Raw genomic sequence first — 15116 nt, 5'->3', positions numbered from 1 at the left:
AAGTGGGCATAGCTAGGGTGAACACCTTGAGCTTAGATTAATTAATTAGTCTTGTTCTAGCTTACGTCTTCAACTTCTTATATGTACTAGATGAGTGCATATATATAAACAACATGTGAAATGAAGTATGAATTTTGGAGTTATGCTTTGTACAGAGGGTTTGGGTTAACTTCATGCTGTACCCTAAACCCAAATCCAGCCCAACCCAACTGAATTGGACAGATCTAAAGCCCATGGGCAGAGAGGACTTCTGTGACAACCCTTACATATAGAAAATTTAGTACTTGAATTAGAGCTGTTTTGATCTTAGTCCATCCTATATTTGTTGTGCGTGTATGTCTTTAATTGGTAGAGAGACTACAATCTTTTCATATTTTATGCCAGAAGCATTCTCTTCAATGATTCTTAGAACTTCAGGAAGAAACAAGAACCGAACCTATTGTTGTTTTTTTTTTATACTGTTTTTATTGTTATTACCTACTATTATGTCATGATCATGGTCATCAGTATGTTAGGTTTTTAGTTGCTTATAGAACATTCATTTGTTTTGGGGTTTGGACTGCTTTTGCATTGATGCTAATTAATGAAGATGTCTTTTGCAAAGCTTTCAAATGGGTTTTTGAGTATATATGATGCCAAAAGAGAGATGTTTTAGAAATCGGGTTTATTTATGATGCTGATCTCCAAATTAACTTGACATGCCAAAATATTCCTGTGCGAGAAATTCTAGATTGTATACTCTGTAAAAAATAGCTCACAAACTTCAGAGATATAGACTTCTTTTATTTTTCAAAGCAGGGAAACTTTAAACTGCATGTCATTGCTGAGACTGTGAGAAAATATAGGAAGAGAAATGAAAAATAAGTTGTATGGTTGCTTTTAGAAGTTACCATGTTCAAGTCAAAAACATGTTGGATATTGACACTTCTCTGACAGACCTTGGGCATGCTTTGAACATACTGTACATGTATTTCAATATTTTTAAATATTTTGTTTTGAAAATAATTTGGACACTCAGATGACACATGTTGGACGGTGCAGACATGAGGAGTTTCCTGATACGCTTATCCTTTACTTTAAATTATATTATTTTGTTATTCATATATGTATTGTAAAAAACATGGGCCATTTTTGGAGATAGAAGTAAGTTATGCTAATGTTATTATATTTCTAAATCTTTTTGAAATATAGTTTGCAAGGGAGAACCCATGTGTCACAAACTTGCCACAAATCAAAGTTCAAGATTTGGAAGAAGTGACGGAGGAGGTGGTAACGACTACCTTACGAAGGGGCTTAAATTTCTATTCAACTATTCAGGCACATGATGGTCATTGGCCAGGGGATTGTGGGGGTCCTATGTTTCTACTACCTGGATTGGTAAGAGCTGACTTTGAATGGCACATGTTCCTCCATTTGTCAATTAACCAATGCTATTTGTCAGGGTTGAATCTGGTGAGAACCCTTTTTATTTTTTCATCTGATAATCTCATTTCATCTCTATTGAACTTTATGCAAGTCTTTTCAGAACCCAATGGAGAAGACCAAATATAATTTTTTTTCTATACATAATTTATTCATGTGTCTCGATTTCCATTTTATCTAATCCTTATTTCCTCATTGTTCTCTCTTTAAGTAAGTGACAAATGGGTGATGAAATTGCAACAGGTCATTACTTTATATGTTACAGGAGCTCTGCATGTTGTCTTATCAATAGAGCAACAACGTGAGATGTGCAGATACCTTTGCAATCATCAGGCAAGATTATTTTCCTATATTTTGGCACTTAAGTACTATGGTCTTTTGTTGCTGTTAAACTACTACTTGCACAAGAACTTTAGCTTTTGGGTCAAACGGTAGTCTAATATAATATTAGAGTGCTGGTTCCATGATCTGATACCATGTTAGATTTTTTAGAAGTGTAGTTTAACTGTCATTTTTCTCTTTCATTTTATAGGATTCAAGAATCTGATGACAGAGATATTAACTTAAATAATTGTGTTGTCATAATTTTCTTTTGATATCATTTTTTGACGAGTACTTTCTCAACATCATTCTTTCTACATACTCATGTAAAGTGCTATTTTGATGGGAAGTTAAAAAATTCAACCAAACGAAGCCTTTTACCATTTACTTGGCTAGCTTTGGCACTGCTAGTGAAGAAACAAAAGCAATTAAAGGTATAACACATTTTGTTGCAGAACGAAGATGGAGGTTGGGGGCTACACATTGAGGGCCCGAGCACCATGTTTGGTACTGTGCTAAACTATGTTACTCTAAGATTGCTTGGTGAAGCAGATTTTGGTGCAAAAGGAGCAATGGAAAAGGGGCAAAAATGGATCTTGGACCATGGGGGTGCAACTGCAATAACTTCTTGGGGGAAAATGTGGCTTTCTGTATGAACTCAAAACTTTTGGCTTGAGCTAAAATATTAATTGTTTAGCAACTATGAGTTAATATTTGATCTGCTTCTGATGGTCACAGGTACTTGGAGCATATGAGTGGTTTGGGACTAATCCACTCCCACCAGAAATGTGGCTTTGTCCTTACATTCTTCCAGTTCATCCAGGTCTCTGTGTGTGTGTAAATATAAATATAAATATAAACATGAATATAACTCTCCTGAAAGGAGGTGTAAAGGATCGTGGTTAGCTGCTGAAGAAGTTATTAATCATATCAACTTGATGCATAACAAAGATCCTAACTAGTGGGGAAAGTCAAATGGCTAGAAAATATAAGTGGAGATGATTGTAGTGCATAATGAAGGATTGGAGAATTAAAATTGCTTTTGGACAACTAGGACAAGAATCTTACGTTAGAGGAAAGCTGTAGTATCTTATTTTATTTTTCATGTTAGAGAATAGAAGCAAACTATGGAGCAAGGAGGTTTCTTTAAATAGAATCCTAGACTTTGAATTATTTTTTAAAAATATTTTTTGTGCATTTGGGTTCTTTTTCTAATTTTATTTATATTTTTAGGGATTTTCCCCTAAAGTGTCCTCTTTATTCCTTAATTCATTACCATCAAATCTTTATCTGATTGTTTACTTTGCTTCAGGTTTTTTCTCCTTGTTAACAGATCTGGGTTCTGTTTTCACTTTATTAAAGACTTTAATGTTATTCTCCTTGATAAACAAGTTACTGAAAAATTAGGTGGCTTTTCAGGTTGATTTTATCTCGTTGTAAGCAAGATTTTATTTGTTAGTGGTAAACTTTCAAATTTTTATCTATAGGACGGATGTGGTGTCATTGCCGAATGGTGTATTTGCCCATGTCATATTTATATGGGAAGAAGTTTGTTGGTCCAATCACATCCACAATTATTTCTTTGAGAAAGGAGTTGTACATAGTCCCTTATCATGAAGTAGATTGGAATCAAGCCCGCAATCAATGTGCCAAGGTTGGTTAGCATATTTTCTCCTTCCGACCTCATGCTTTTAACTTTTACCATCCCCTTATGATGCTATTTTAGCTCTTGTACTGTGCTTCTGACCAGTATCCTAGCATATGGATGATCTACAAGTTTGTCCCCTGAAAGTTCATCTTATTAGTTGCTGATAGATTTTATGTTAACCATCACTGGGATGTCTATAAGTTTCTCTCCATTATGAAGCATATTTGTATCCGTAAGAAGATCAAGGAGTATCTTCATTGTGAAGTAATTTTCCCCATGTCTTGATCTCACCTCTCTGATTCCAAGGAGATACATTGATTGGATCTAGGTGAGAAAGCCAGTAGATGTTTTTCTGACCTTGAAATTTTTATTTTGTGCTGTAAGCAAGTATGATAGTTACAAAAGTAGTGGTTCTATTGTAGGCCTGTGTTGTATTGTCTAACTGAAACTTGATTGCTAAAAGTACAAAAATGCAACACCAAAGTGCTCCAATTGTGCTTTGGTGGATTGCTTTTAGCCCATACCCCATGCGTAACTCTCCCTTTACTAAGGATGAAAGGGTAGTGGTGGTGCCATATATGCTTCTTCCTGAAAATAACACAGATATAAGCAAGAGTTGTTTTGTCATGTTGACATCTTGATCAAATTGTGGACTTCTTTTTTGTTTTTGTTTTTTTTTTGTAATTGTCTATTTTAATTCCATGTGAAGTTCACTATATTCAACCTTTTTTAAAAAAAAATAATAATTAATTAATTAATTTATTTTTTACTCCAATAGAGAATATTTTTAGACTGAAGCTTCTAAGGTTCCTTGATCAAGTCTCCCTTTTGCAAAAAAAATTATTCTTTATGGTGGCTTTGATTAACACGTGTATGGCCCATTTGAAATGTGTTTGGCATGATGAGACATACTAGGAATTTTTGTAGTTGTCTTCAATGGAGGGAATTTTTGTAGTAATGGATGAGAAAGCCATCTTAATAAAGTTTCTCAGATCACCGTGCCTATTAAAATAGGTTAGCTTCTAATCCTTTTGTGGTTTTTGGTGATTGGGTTGTCATAAAATGGAAGATGTTGTGTTGCTGAGAACTTACAACCAAACAAAAACAAAAGGTTGAAGACAATCTTGATAAGATTTAGATGGATTCATAAAGTAAATGCTTTATGTATAAATCAATATACAAGTGACGTCAAGGGCAAGTAATTCAATGCAAGTACTGTATAACAATTATTCTGTGTTTAAGCATGGAGTGGTGCCCATGAAAGAAGTATAAAAAATGTTATTTGAAAGAAGTCTTATGCAATAAGAAGTCTTTCTAGAGGATTTTGCATCATTTTTTTCCTTGGAGTTCATTTGATTTGATTTGCAGTTTCATGATGATGACATCATTTTAATAAGCATTTAAGAAGGAAATTTATGAAGAGGATCAATTGCATCTTTCTTATGCTTTAGGCTCCCAGTTGATTTTGATATTTGTCTTTACAATTATTGCCAGGAAGATCTATACTATCCGCATCCACTGGTTCAGGATATTCTATGGGCATCTCTTCACAAGGTGCTTGAGCCTATTCTGGGGCATTGGCCCGGAAACAACTTAAGGGAGAAGGCTTTATGCACTGTAATGCAGCATGTACACTATGAAGATGAGAATACACGGTATATATGCCTAGGGCCTGTGAACAAGGTACATGTGAAGTATAGAAAGGTCCTTTGAACTGCAATAAATGTACTGATTACTCTGGTGCTCCTGATCTAATTGTCTGTTCTTTTCTGTTCCATGAAGGTCTTGATTTCCTATTATCTGATTTGTACAGGTGTTAAATATGCTTTGCTGCTGGATTGAAGATCCAAACTCAGAGGCCTTTAAGTTGCATATTCCAAGAATTTTTGATTATTTGTGGATTGCTGAAGACGGCATGAAAATGCAGGTCCATAAATAGTATTAGGTGGTGTTTTTTTTTTTTTTTTTTTTTTGGCTTTTTGCTGAAAATAATTTATTTTTAGAATTTAGGTTGTTTGTTTTTATATTTTTTCATAACTTATTATAAACTTTTTACTAAACAGAAAAAACCAAAATATATAGTTTTTTCTAAATAGAAAAAATAACATATATGTTTTTCTTTACTTTTTAATACTTAATAGAAATAAAATACTACAAAAACAATCAACCATAAGTAGTATTCTCTTTCTAATTTATCTCAGGGTGCCATTTCCATTTTATATGTTATGGAGAATTGTGATATTACTTTCTCTGGTGGATGTAGCTAGTGGCGTGTTGTAAAGGCAGATTTTGTATTTTATTCCTTGGAAATTATTGAATTTTATTATCTATCTGTTATACATAATAAGTTTACTGCAGGGTTATAGTGGAAGTCAATTATGGGATACTTCTTTTGCTGTTCAAGCAATTATTTCAACAAACCTAGGTGAAGAGTATGGTCTGACTTTAAGGAAAGCACACGAATTCATAAAAAATTCTCAGGTTCATGTTGCTATTGAAGTTTGATCTCATAAATCACCTACGTATATTAGCAGTTGTCCATAATGATTTTACCTAACTATTCCTACTTTGTTTTCAAGGTCTTAGAAGATTGTCCTGGAGATCTGAAATTTTGGTATCGTCACATTTCCAAAGGTGCTTGGCCATTCTCAACTGCTGATCAGGGATGGCCGATCTCTGATTGTACAGCAGAAGGATTGAAGGTAACAACTGAATTAACCCAAAATACTTGTTATACGGACATTTTTATTGTTTATTTCTCTTGTGCAGGCTGTTCTATTATTATCTAAACTTCCAGTGGAAACAGTTGGGGAACCGTTAGATATGAAGCATTTGTCTGATGCTGTAAATGTTATCCTTTCATTACAGGTATGGACATATTGAGTGGGTATAGGTATGGGTGTTAGAACTGTCTTTACACCTATTGAGTGGTTCCTGAAGCATGATTCTTCCATACATTTTTAAGTTGTTATTGGTGTTAGCAAAGCCCTTGGAAAGAGGATATGATTGTATTGTGTATAATATATTATTGATTTCAGTTTCTTTTACAGTGCAATTGTTCATTCTAATACTCATCATATATAAAAATCAGAAGTTTGTTGGCATTTGTTTCCAATACCTTTTGTACACCTTACTCATCATATCCGAGTTACATGCAGTGAAGTCTTACTGTTCCTTTAGGGAGAATTTTTCAATGCCCAGGATCACTATTTTCATAATAACAATTGCTAGGGTGCACCAACCCTAGGTAATCTGGTGTTAAATGTGCTGCTTTTTTCTTTGCTCTGGTAAGTCATTCACTTAGCTATGGTGTAGAGGGATTGTTCCATCTTGTAGGTTTTTTCCTTTTTCTTTTTGGTTATGTAACAACTACTATTAACCGTTGGTTTCATTTTGGAACTAGAATTGTCAGTCATATCTAATCTAGACATGGAAAGGGCCAACATCTATGTGATTCTTGTAAGGATGTTTGGAACTTGGGTGTTAGAACTGTTCTATTATTATTGCCTAGGGCCTGTAAATGTGTAACTATTGACGACAGTAGACAAATAGCTTCATATGCATAGTTCGGAGTAAACAACATTCCATTGATTGAATTGCATCCTTTAATTATGGAGAAAAACTTTATAAACTTTCTTGTTCATTTGAATATTTTAAATAGTTACACATTCATACATAGTTCATGTAGAAGACTTAATTGCTGATGCACAAAGTTTATAAACTTATAGTCTTTACTAGTTACAAAGTTTATAAACTGATAGACTTAATTGCTGATGCACAAAGTTCATAATATACTGAGAAATCATTGATTTTCTCCTATTCCATCTCTCTAGAAATCATTGATGCCATTGAATGATAATCTAATAAAACTCATGGTTGATTATGGATCTGGCTTGTGCTTTTAGCTTTGAAATTCTTTAAACTTCACCCCATATATACGTGTTTGTTTGTAAACAAAAAGTGGTTATAATAGTAATGGTATTGATCTTTAAGAAAAGTTTTTGCTTCCTAGTGGACTAGTGTTAGACAACCTATTCTAAAAGGTTAAGCTTATAAGATTTCGGCCTATGATGTATATTATGCTCTTCAACATCCTTCTTCACATGCGGCTCCATACCTACACCTTGAGAGACAAAGGCACACACATGCCCATACAGGTCCATAGATAAACAAACTACAAAAACCTCCTTTAAGCTTAATTATAAAGTGGGGAAATAGACATGTGGTTAGGTTCGAATACGTGACCTTCTATCAAACAAGGCTCTGATACCATGTTGGACAATCAATTTTTCTAAAAGCTTAAGTTTGTAGGATTTAGGCTCACATTGTATATCATGCACTCCAACAGCTAGATTTTAAACATAATGAATTCAGAATCTCATACCTAGCTTTCTTTTATTTGCCAACAGAAATGAAGTTGAAGAGAGAGGATAATCAGTCCCCACAAAAAGTGTTTCTTTCTTTTTTATTTTTTATTTTTTTTGGGTAAGCACATGGTCAATATATATATAGAAGATAGATATAAAAAAAAGCTACAAAAGAGCCATAATAAGGGTATACCAGAGTATATAGGGAGAATGCAAAGGGCACACCAAGCAAAAGTTCAGAAAAGAAGGCACTGAACATTCCGTCAATCTATAAAATCCTTCATAGGCATAGATGCCCCTTCTATACAAAGCCTTACACATTCTGAAAAACTGCATATTTCAAATACCTTCCAATTTCTCTCCTGCCAAATTGTCCAAAAAAAAAAAAAAAAAAACACAAAAGGGCATTCAACCCGCTCTCTTACATCCCTTTCTGACATAGAGTCCATTCCAACTTAACAACATCGGTGTTATTGAAGAGTGGATCATCCAATCTATCCCAAACCACAGAAGGTATTATTTTTACCTGTTCTTCTCTGTGCAGTTTTAAAAAATTTATTATTGCCTTAAAAGGTCTAGGCCACAAAATTATTCCAAAAAGTATTTAACTTTATATCAGATTTTATAATACTTGTATACTGCAAATTTATGCTAGTTGGCTGAAACTTGTTTTTGAATCTTGCAAGCATACCTAGAATGGCATTCTCAACTCAAGTTTTGTGTCGAAGATTTTTACAAGTGTGTGCTTTGGGAACCAGTTATAATTCCTTGTTCAGCCTGTTCTCCCATCTTTTCTGATTATCAATATTTAAGATTCCCTGCTGTCTGACTTCAGGCGAGTGTTGTACTGATTTTATAGATTTTTCCTTGGCATCTCAACAGAATGCAGATGGTGGTTTTGCAACATACGAATTGACAAGATCTTACCGATGGGTGGAGGTAACTTTGATAAATACTGATGCCATTTTATTATTTTCACCTGAAGTTGCCCCATGAATGTGGCATATACAGTCCATGACACATTCCCTCCCAATAAGTAGGAAATTGGGTTCCAAAATGAATGTCCACATTAAAAGCATCCATGTGAAAAGTTTCACTGAGTATGCTAGATTTCTGGTTCTCTTTTTGTGATTTCTGGTAATAAATTCAGTGTTCTATAAATTCTGTTTTTTGCTCATTCTCAATCATTCTTCCTTTTAGCAATGAATCCTTGTGCTTTTCCATCTTACTGATGATTATTGAACCAGGGTAGAAAAAATTTCACAAACTATGTGGACCTTAAAGATAAAGAAAGTTCCATATACCATAACTAGGGAATAACATTATGTAAACTATTGTGATCTTAGTTCTCATGGAGAAGCCTGCTCCACATTCATCTAGTTTTATAATTGAAAGGAAGGTGAGATGGGCTTGTTATTGAAATCCAAAGATAGATGGAATAGGATTTTTTTTTTCTTTCCCTCTTTTTTCTTTCTTTCTTCTTTTCTTCAAGGCAAAGTTGCACTTGAAACAACACCTTGATTTTCTTATTGATTGAGGAAGGTCATATTGCATACAGTAGCTCCATTGCTACTTGATGATATGTGTGGGATTGGAACCATTAAGTGGTATGTCATACTCCGGAATCTGCTATAATTTGGATAGACTTGCTTAAGTCACTTAGGTCCTTTTTGGATTGGTTTTTTGTGAGTCAAAAGTTCTTCTTTAAGTCCAGAAAAGAGCTTATATGTGTTTGGATGATTTTAATAAAGCTGATTCTAACTTTAGGAGCTTAACAGAAAGCAATGGCAATGTCACTTCTTATAAAGCCTTTCTTTTAAGCTTATATTGTACGCTATTTTATTTTTAATGAAACTTTCATGATTCCAAGATTGCCATTTTAGAAACACGGGTTCACCATCTTGCTAAAGGCAAAGCAAAAAACTATCCCAACGAGGCCTTGGATAGATTCTATATGTCATAAGCTTCATTTTAATAATAGAATGTCTTCTTTCCAATATTGAAGGAGAATGGATAAAGATTATATTTGAACTGCAGGTTTATGTTAATTAGAAACTTGGGAGCTAAGTACCATCTGGCACTCCTAGGGGGCATTGCAATGACGGGAGTCTAAAGGAACTAAAGATAAAGTGAGGTAGAACCTAGGATGACATCGCAAAAGATGGGAATCCAAAGGAACTAAAGATTGAGATAGAACCTTGGATGACGTCCCAATGACGGGAGTCCAAAGGAACTAAAAATAAAGTGAGATAGAACCCAGGATGGCATTGCAGAGACGGAAATCCAAAGGAACTAATTGGGCAATGATCTTGTCCAGGCTTGTGATAGAACTAAACATTTTAGAAAATTGAAAGTGCATGTGAAAACTACAGTTTTCAACTTTTCTGTTTCTTAATTTCTTTGGATGTTTGCACATTTACAATGTTCTGAATATTTGTTATGCTGAAACTGAAGAGCTAAACCTCATGTGGGCATACAACACCATTATTCTCGTTATTTCCATCAACACATGATCTTATATTTTCTTGATTAGATAAATTTGTGGTGCTATCAAGGCCCTCCACATCATAAATTGCAGTTTATTTTAATTGTGTTGGGAATAAATTCGAACTATTTGCTCTTTTTATTCTATCTTTCAGTTAATCAATCCTGCTGAAACTTTTGGTGACATTGTCATTGATTATCCGTAAGATTTTAAGCACTCTTCAGTTTCTAATGTTTATGTATAATTCTAGTTTGTTTTCACCTATCTGGAAAAAAAGAACAAAAGAAAAAAAAAAGAGGTGGGTTGTTGAGGGAAGGGGTGGGGGGTGTTGTGGGTTGTCTTGTAGTTTGATTTGATGGAGAAAATCTTATATGCTGTTACCTGGGTGGCACTGCAGATATGTGGAATGTACCTCAGCTGCAATTCAAGCATTGACATCGTTCAAGAAATTATATCCTGAGCATAGGAGGCATGAAATAGAAAATTGTATTTCTAAGGCAGCCAAGTTCATTGAAGAGATACAGGCTCCTGATGGCTCTTGGTTTGTTTTAATTTATTTAATTAATTATTTTTGCATCTCTGTTCAAGCCCTTGAAATTGTCCTTTTGCTATAGCTGCATGCTCTCGCTACTTTGTTATATCAATCTCTCAGCTTAATGTAAGCAGTACCTAATATTTGTAGGGGTTACAGTGCAGTCATTATGTGTGCGCAATTGATTTTGAGTATTTTTGACAGGTATGGATGTTGGGGAGTCTGTTTCACTTATGGTGGGTGGTTTGGAATAACTGGATTGATAGCTGCTGGAAACACATACAGTAATTGCCCCTGCATTCGTAAGGCTTGTGATTATCTGTTGTCCAAGGAGCTTGCTTCAGGTGGTTGGGGGGAGAGTTATCTGTCATGCCAGAACAAGGTTTCGATTTCCGTTCTATGTGGAATTTTTTTCCTTTATTGTTCTATATGCCTCATGATGTTTGTTCTTAATAAATGCTCCTTATAAATCTGCACAGTTGAGCTTTTATGAAGATTGCTATCATCATAGAATTTATTGCCGAGCACTGATAGAGCACCTTTTCTTTGGACTTAAGGAGAGTTTTTCCCCATAGACCTTACTTGCATTGAATAACACTAATAACCTTGATTTATCATGTAACTTGACACAAGTACAGTAGGTTCATTAAGATGTGTTTGGCTGCATTCTAACCAATTTTAGGAATAGCCTAATCCAATTCACATTCATTTTATTATCTCTGTTCGTCATCTATCTTAGATGCTATTGATAATAATTCATATTTTCTGCCTTGTATGGTTGATTATTCTAACACCTCTTTAAACAGGTGTATACAAATCTCCCTGGAGATAAGCCACATATTGTCAATACTGCTTGGGCTATGTTGGCTCTCATTGAAGCTGGACAGGTAAATTTGGAGACTAGTGGTGCTATTTTGATGCTAATTTAGTGTCCTCAAGGTTTTTTTAATGTGTAGTTAATGGAATCTTCCTATACCATTTTGCTCTGTTTCTCCATATCTGGTATGCTTGTTCTTTGTTGGTGAAAAGAAAAGAATCAATTATTTGGTAGGACTTTCTAATAAGTTGGGGTTTTAGTTAGAAGTCTGGGGTATTATGCTAATTTCAGAGGGAGAGGGCCCAAAATATTTAAATTATTTGATTTAGCTATTGGGCTATGCTTTAGGGATACCTCCCTGCAAGATCCGATACCTTCCCTAAGGTTGCTCAGGTCACCATGGTGTCATTTTTGAAAAGTCCTATTGAAAAGGATTGTCCTTTTTTTGGTAACCAAGTACTTAAAAATGCTTATCAGTGAGGGAACCATAGTTCTTATGAAAATAATGAATGGAAGCAACATCTTGGAAAATTGCAGAGAATTAATTTCTAGGTAGGCAAAAACAGAATCTCATCAAAGTTTGTTCTCTCATATCATGTAATTGTGCTTCTATTGTACTGCCCACATCACAAGTAACATGACTCATTGTTCTGGGTAGGCTTTGTTACCTGACAAAGAAGATTCCTTCCTCTAAGAGATCTGGCTATGTGGTGTTTGTTGCGTGCTTCCAATAGAGGATTATCTCTAGGAGGAAGTTTCTGGAAAAGTGGTGTTTGTTTCTTTCTGAGACCTAGCTATGTGGTTTGTAACATGGAGCTTATCCATTGATGGCTGAGATTACCAGCAGTGAAGGTCTAAAAAGGGGCTGTAATTGAAAAACCAATACTCAAGAAATATGAAGAAGTGAGAAGGAAAAATGGAAAAGAAGAGAAAAAACGAAGGAACGCTACTAGCATCACACTAGTTGTAAGGTTCCAGGAATTGCTCCTAGGGTCCTTGGGCAGCAGATCTAGGGTTAAGATTACATTACAAAATTTTTAAGGTCTACAAGTTGCTGAAATTTTTGTTACATTGACTGCCCTAAGAAAGGGGCTTACAAGCCTATTTATAGACCATTAACGTGACAAATCCTAGTTGAATAAGTCCTAGAGACCTCCTAATCCCACAAAATTATAGAACTGAACTGCTGGGTGAGCCCTTGTTTGACCCGTTTATAGAAATAGTGGGCTGTAAGGTTGAGGGCCTGGGGTATAGCCAGGGTTGAGGCTAACGGTTGATGCTGAATGTTAATTACCTCCAATACATACTAAACACATTATTGGATTTATGCATACTTGCATTTCGCTTAGTGAGTCATCACCTTAAAGTTGTGTTTGGAATATTTATATTTAAAGTTGGCTTCTGGGTTTGGTGTTTTGTGCACTAAGGCAGGCATTTGGATGCTATTCTTTTTGTTCAGTGATACAGATTTTGTCATGATTTTCACCCATAGATGCATGCATTTGTTGTGAAGAAATAGTTGCACCAAAAAGAAAGTAGCAGTTATTCTTTCATTAGACATTCTTTTCTCCCTTATGGCCTTATCTCCTTAGTTTTTATTTTTTGTCACTCTAGATTGTAATCTTCTTCAAGCAATTGTATGTTCTTCCAGATTTACACCATAAATCTTCTTCAATAATTCTAGTGAAACATGAGATATTGCGAAAGTTCCCATAAATTGATGAAAATCATTTTGTTTATGAGGCAACTGACTGAAAAATGAGTTCCCTATCAGAAGGTACCTTTAGGAGATATGCAAGCATGGGAAATTACCATATTCCAAAGGCATCTCCTTTGTTTCAGGGAGAGATATGTTTCAGCCTTAGTGCTCTCTCTCTCTCTCTCTCTAATTTTATTGCTCTGGATCTTGAGATAGGTGTAGGAGAAACTTCAATTACCGTTTTATATGTCAATTCTGCTTTTTCATGACTGGATATGGATTCAGGGCTTTTGTGAATTCTTACTCAGTTGTTTTTAACTTTAGACAATTCTTTGCATTACTTTTTATTTTTTGTTGTTCTTTTCCTTTTGAAAGGCTGGGAGAGATCCAAACCCACTACACCGTGCTGCAAGGATATTAATAAATTCCCAAATGAAGAATGGAGATTTTCCTCAGGAGGTAACTCTTATAACTTCCATTTTTTTCTTGTAATTTTTTAACTCTTATAACTACAATTAGGTGGTCACCTAATGGCTGGTTCCCCCTGTAAGAAATTGAAATTATTAAGAATAGGAAGTTAAGGGCTTATCTTTAGTTATTCATGCTCCATGCTTCTTCCCTGATTTTCAAAATTTTTTCCCTTTATTTTCTGTAATTTATCTGTGCACACCAAATGCCTTTTCTCTGGCATTCTTTTTTCTTTTTCATGAACAGGAAACAAGGTTCTAAAAACTGCATCCAAACAGGCCTTTGTCATTCTGTTAAAGTTGCTTGGTAAAAGTTAATGGAATAATTTGACGATGAGGGTAATACTTGAAAGACATTGTAACAGTATCAGGCTTATGAGCATTTAATTGATCCTTTGTAGCTCTTGAAAACGAATACCTTAAAGTTTTCTTTTTGACATTTCTTCTCAAATGTGAAAGACTTATTATGAGAATCATCAGGAAAACCCCAGGAAGCTCGAAAACAAATGCTTGGAATTTGGATGAGAAAGTTGATCTGCAACCCCATAAATATTTTAGTAATTTGTTTCAATTATATAGATTACATGTCTGGTTAGAAAATGAGCATGCATGCTCATTCCCATTGCAACAACTTTGCTGGCTCCCATGCCTGAATAGGTTTAATAGCTTCAACATTTCTTCATACAGGAAATCATGGGAGTCTTCAACAAGAACTGTATGATCAACTATTCTGCATATCGGAACATTTTCCCTATATGGGCTCTTGGAGAACACCGGTCTCGGGTACTTCATTCTTCCTGAAAATGTAATTATAATGTTCCAAAGAATGAGATTCATGCTTGTCTACTGAGTGTAGCCCTTGTCATGTTTCTAGCGAATAAGGGCCCTGGCTGGGACTTTTCTGCTTTGTGTTGCTTGAATTTCCTGGGAAAAGAAACATTATTGGGTTTAAGATAATATGTGACTATAGGGTCTAAGATAATCTGTAAGAAACCTAAGCTTATCTTGATTTTGGATTTAAAAATGTGTTTGTATAGTAAATGGAAATTCCATATATATAGTATAAAAAATTTCTCTTAATTTCTAGTCAATGTGGGATTTCATATTAAGCAGAATTGAGGGTATTGCTGAGTAATGTTAACATTGATGATAATTCAATGCTTAAAAAATGGGTGTGTATGCAAGTTTTGCATAGGGATAGTGCACCAAGGCTTAACATTAGGCCATAAGGCATAATTGATGGGTAACAAATGAATACTTTCATATTATCCCTTGTCCTTCTTGAGGGATGAAGAAGGTTAGGAGGTTAGATTAATCGAAAGATGGTTATTATTTTAAAAATAAAAGTTAGGCTTGCG

General features: G+C 34.7%; 1 protein-coding gene across 1 annotated transcript; it reads left to right on the top strand.

Annotated features, from left to right (window-relative positions):
- The first annotated feature begins 1198 nt into the window (after positions 1 to 1198).
- Positions 1199 to 14586, top strand: LOC100244476 (cycloartenol synthase). The gene is made up of 16 exons (XM_059739785.1): positions 1199 to 1377; positions 2199 to 2393; positions 2482 to 2566; positions 3231 to 3397; positions 4886 to 5074; positions 5205 to 5318; positions 5750 to 5872; positions 5971 to 6093; positions 6161 to 6259; positions 8641 to 8697; positions 10398 to 10444; positions 10641 to 10784; positions 10980 to 11157; positions 11582 to 11662; positions 13667 to 13750; positions 14446 to 14586. The coding sequence occupies exons 1-16, from the start codon at positions 1357 to 1359 to the stop codon at positions 14557 to 14559; spliced, it is 1821 nt and encodes a 606-aa protein (XP_059595768.1). The 5' UTR covers positions 1199 to 1356; the 3' UTR covers positions 14560 to 14586.
- Positions 14587 to 15116: the final 530 nt, after the last annotated feature.

The sequence above is a fragment of the Vitis vinifera genome, chromosome 9 (assembly GCF_030704535.1).
Source record: "Vitis vinifera cultivar Pinot Noir 40024 chromosome 9, ASM3070453v1".
In the NCBI taxonomy this organism is placed as follows: Eukaryota; Viridiplantae; Streptophyta; class Magnoliopsida; order Vitales; family Vitaceae; genus Vitis; species Vitis vinifera.
This window is presented reverse-complemented; position numbering and strand designations above follow the sequence as displayed.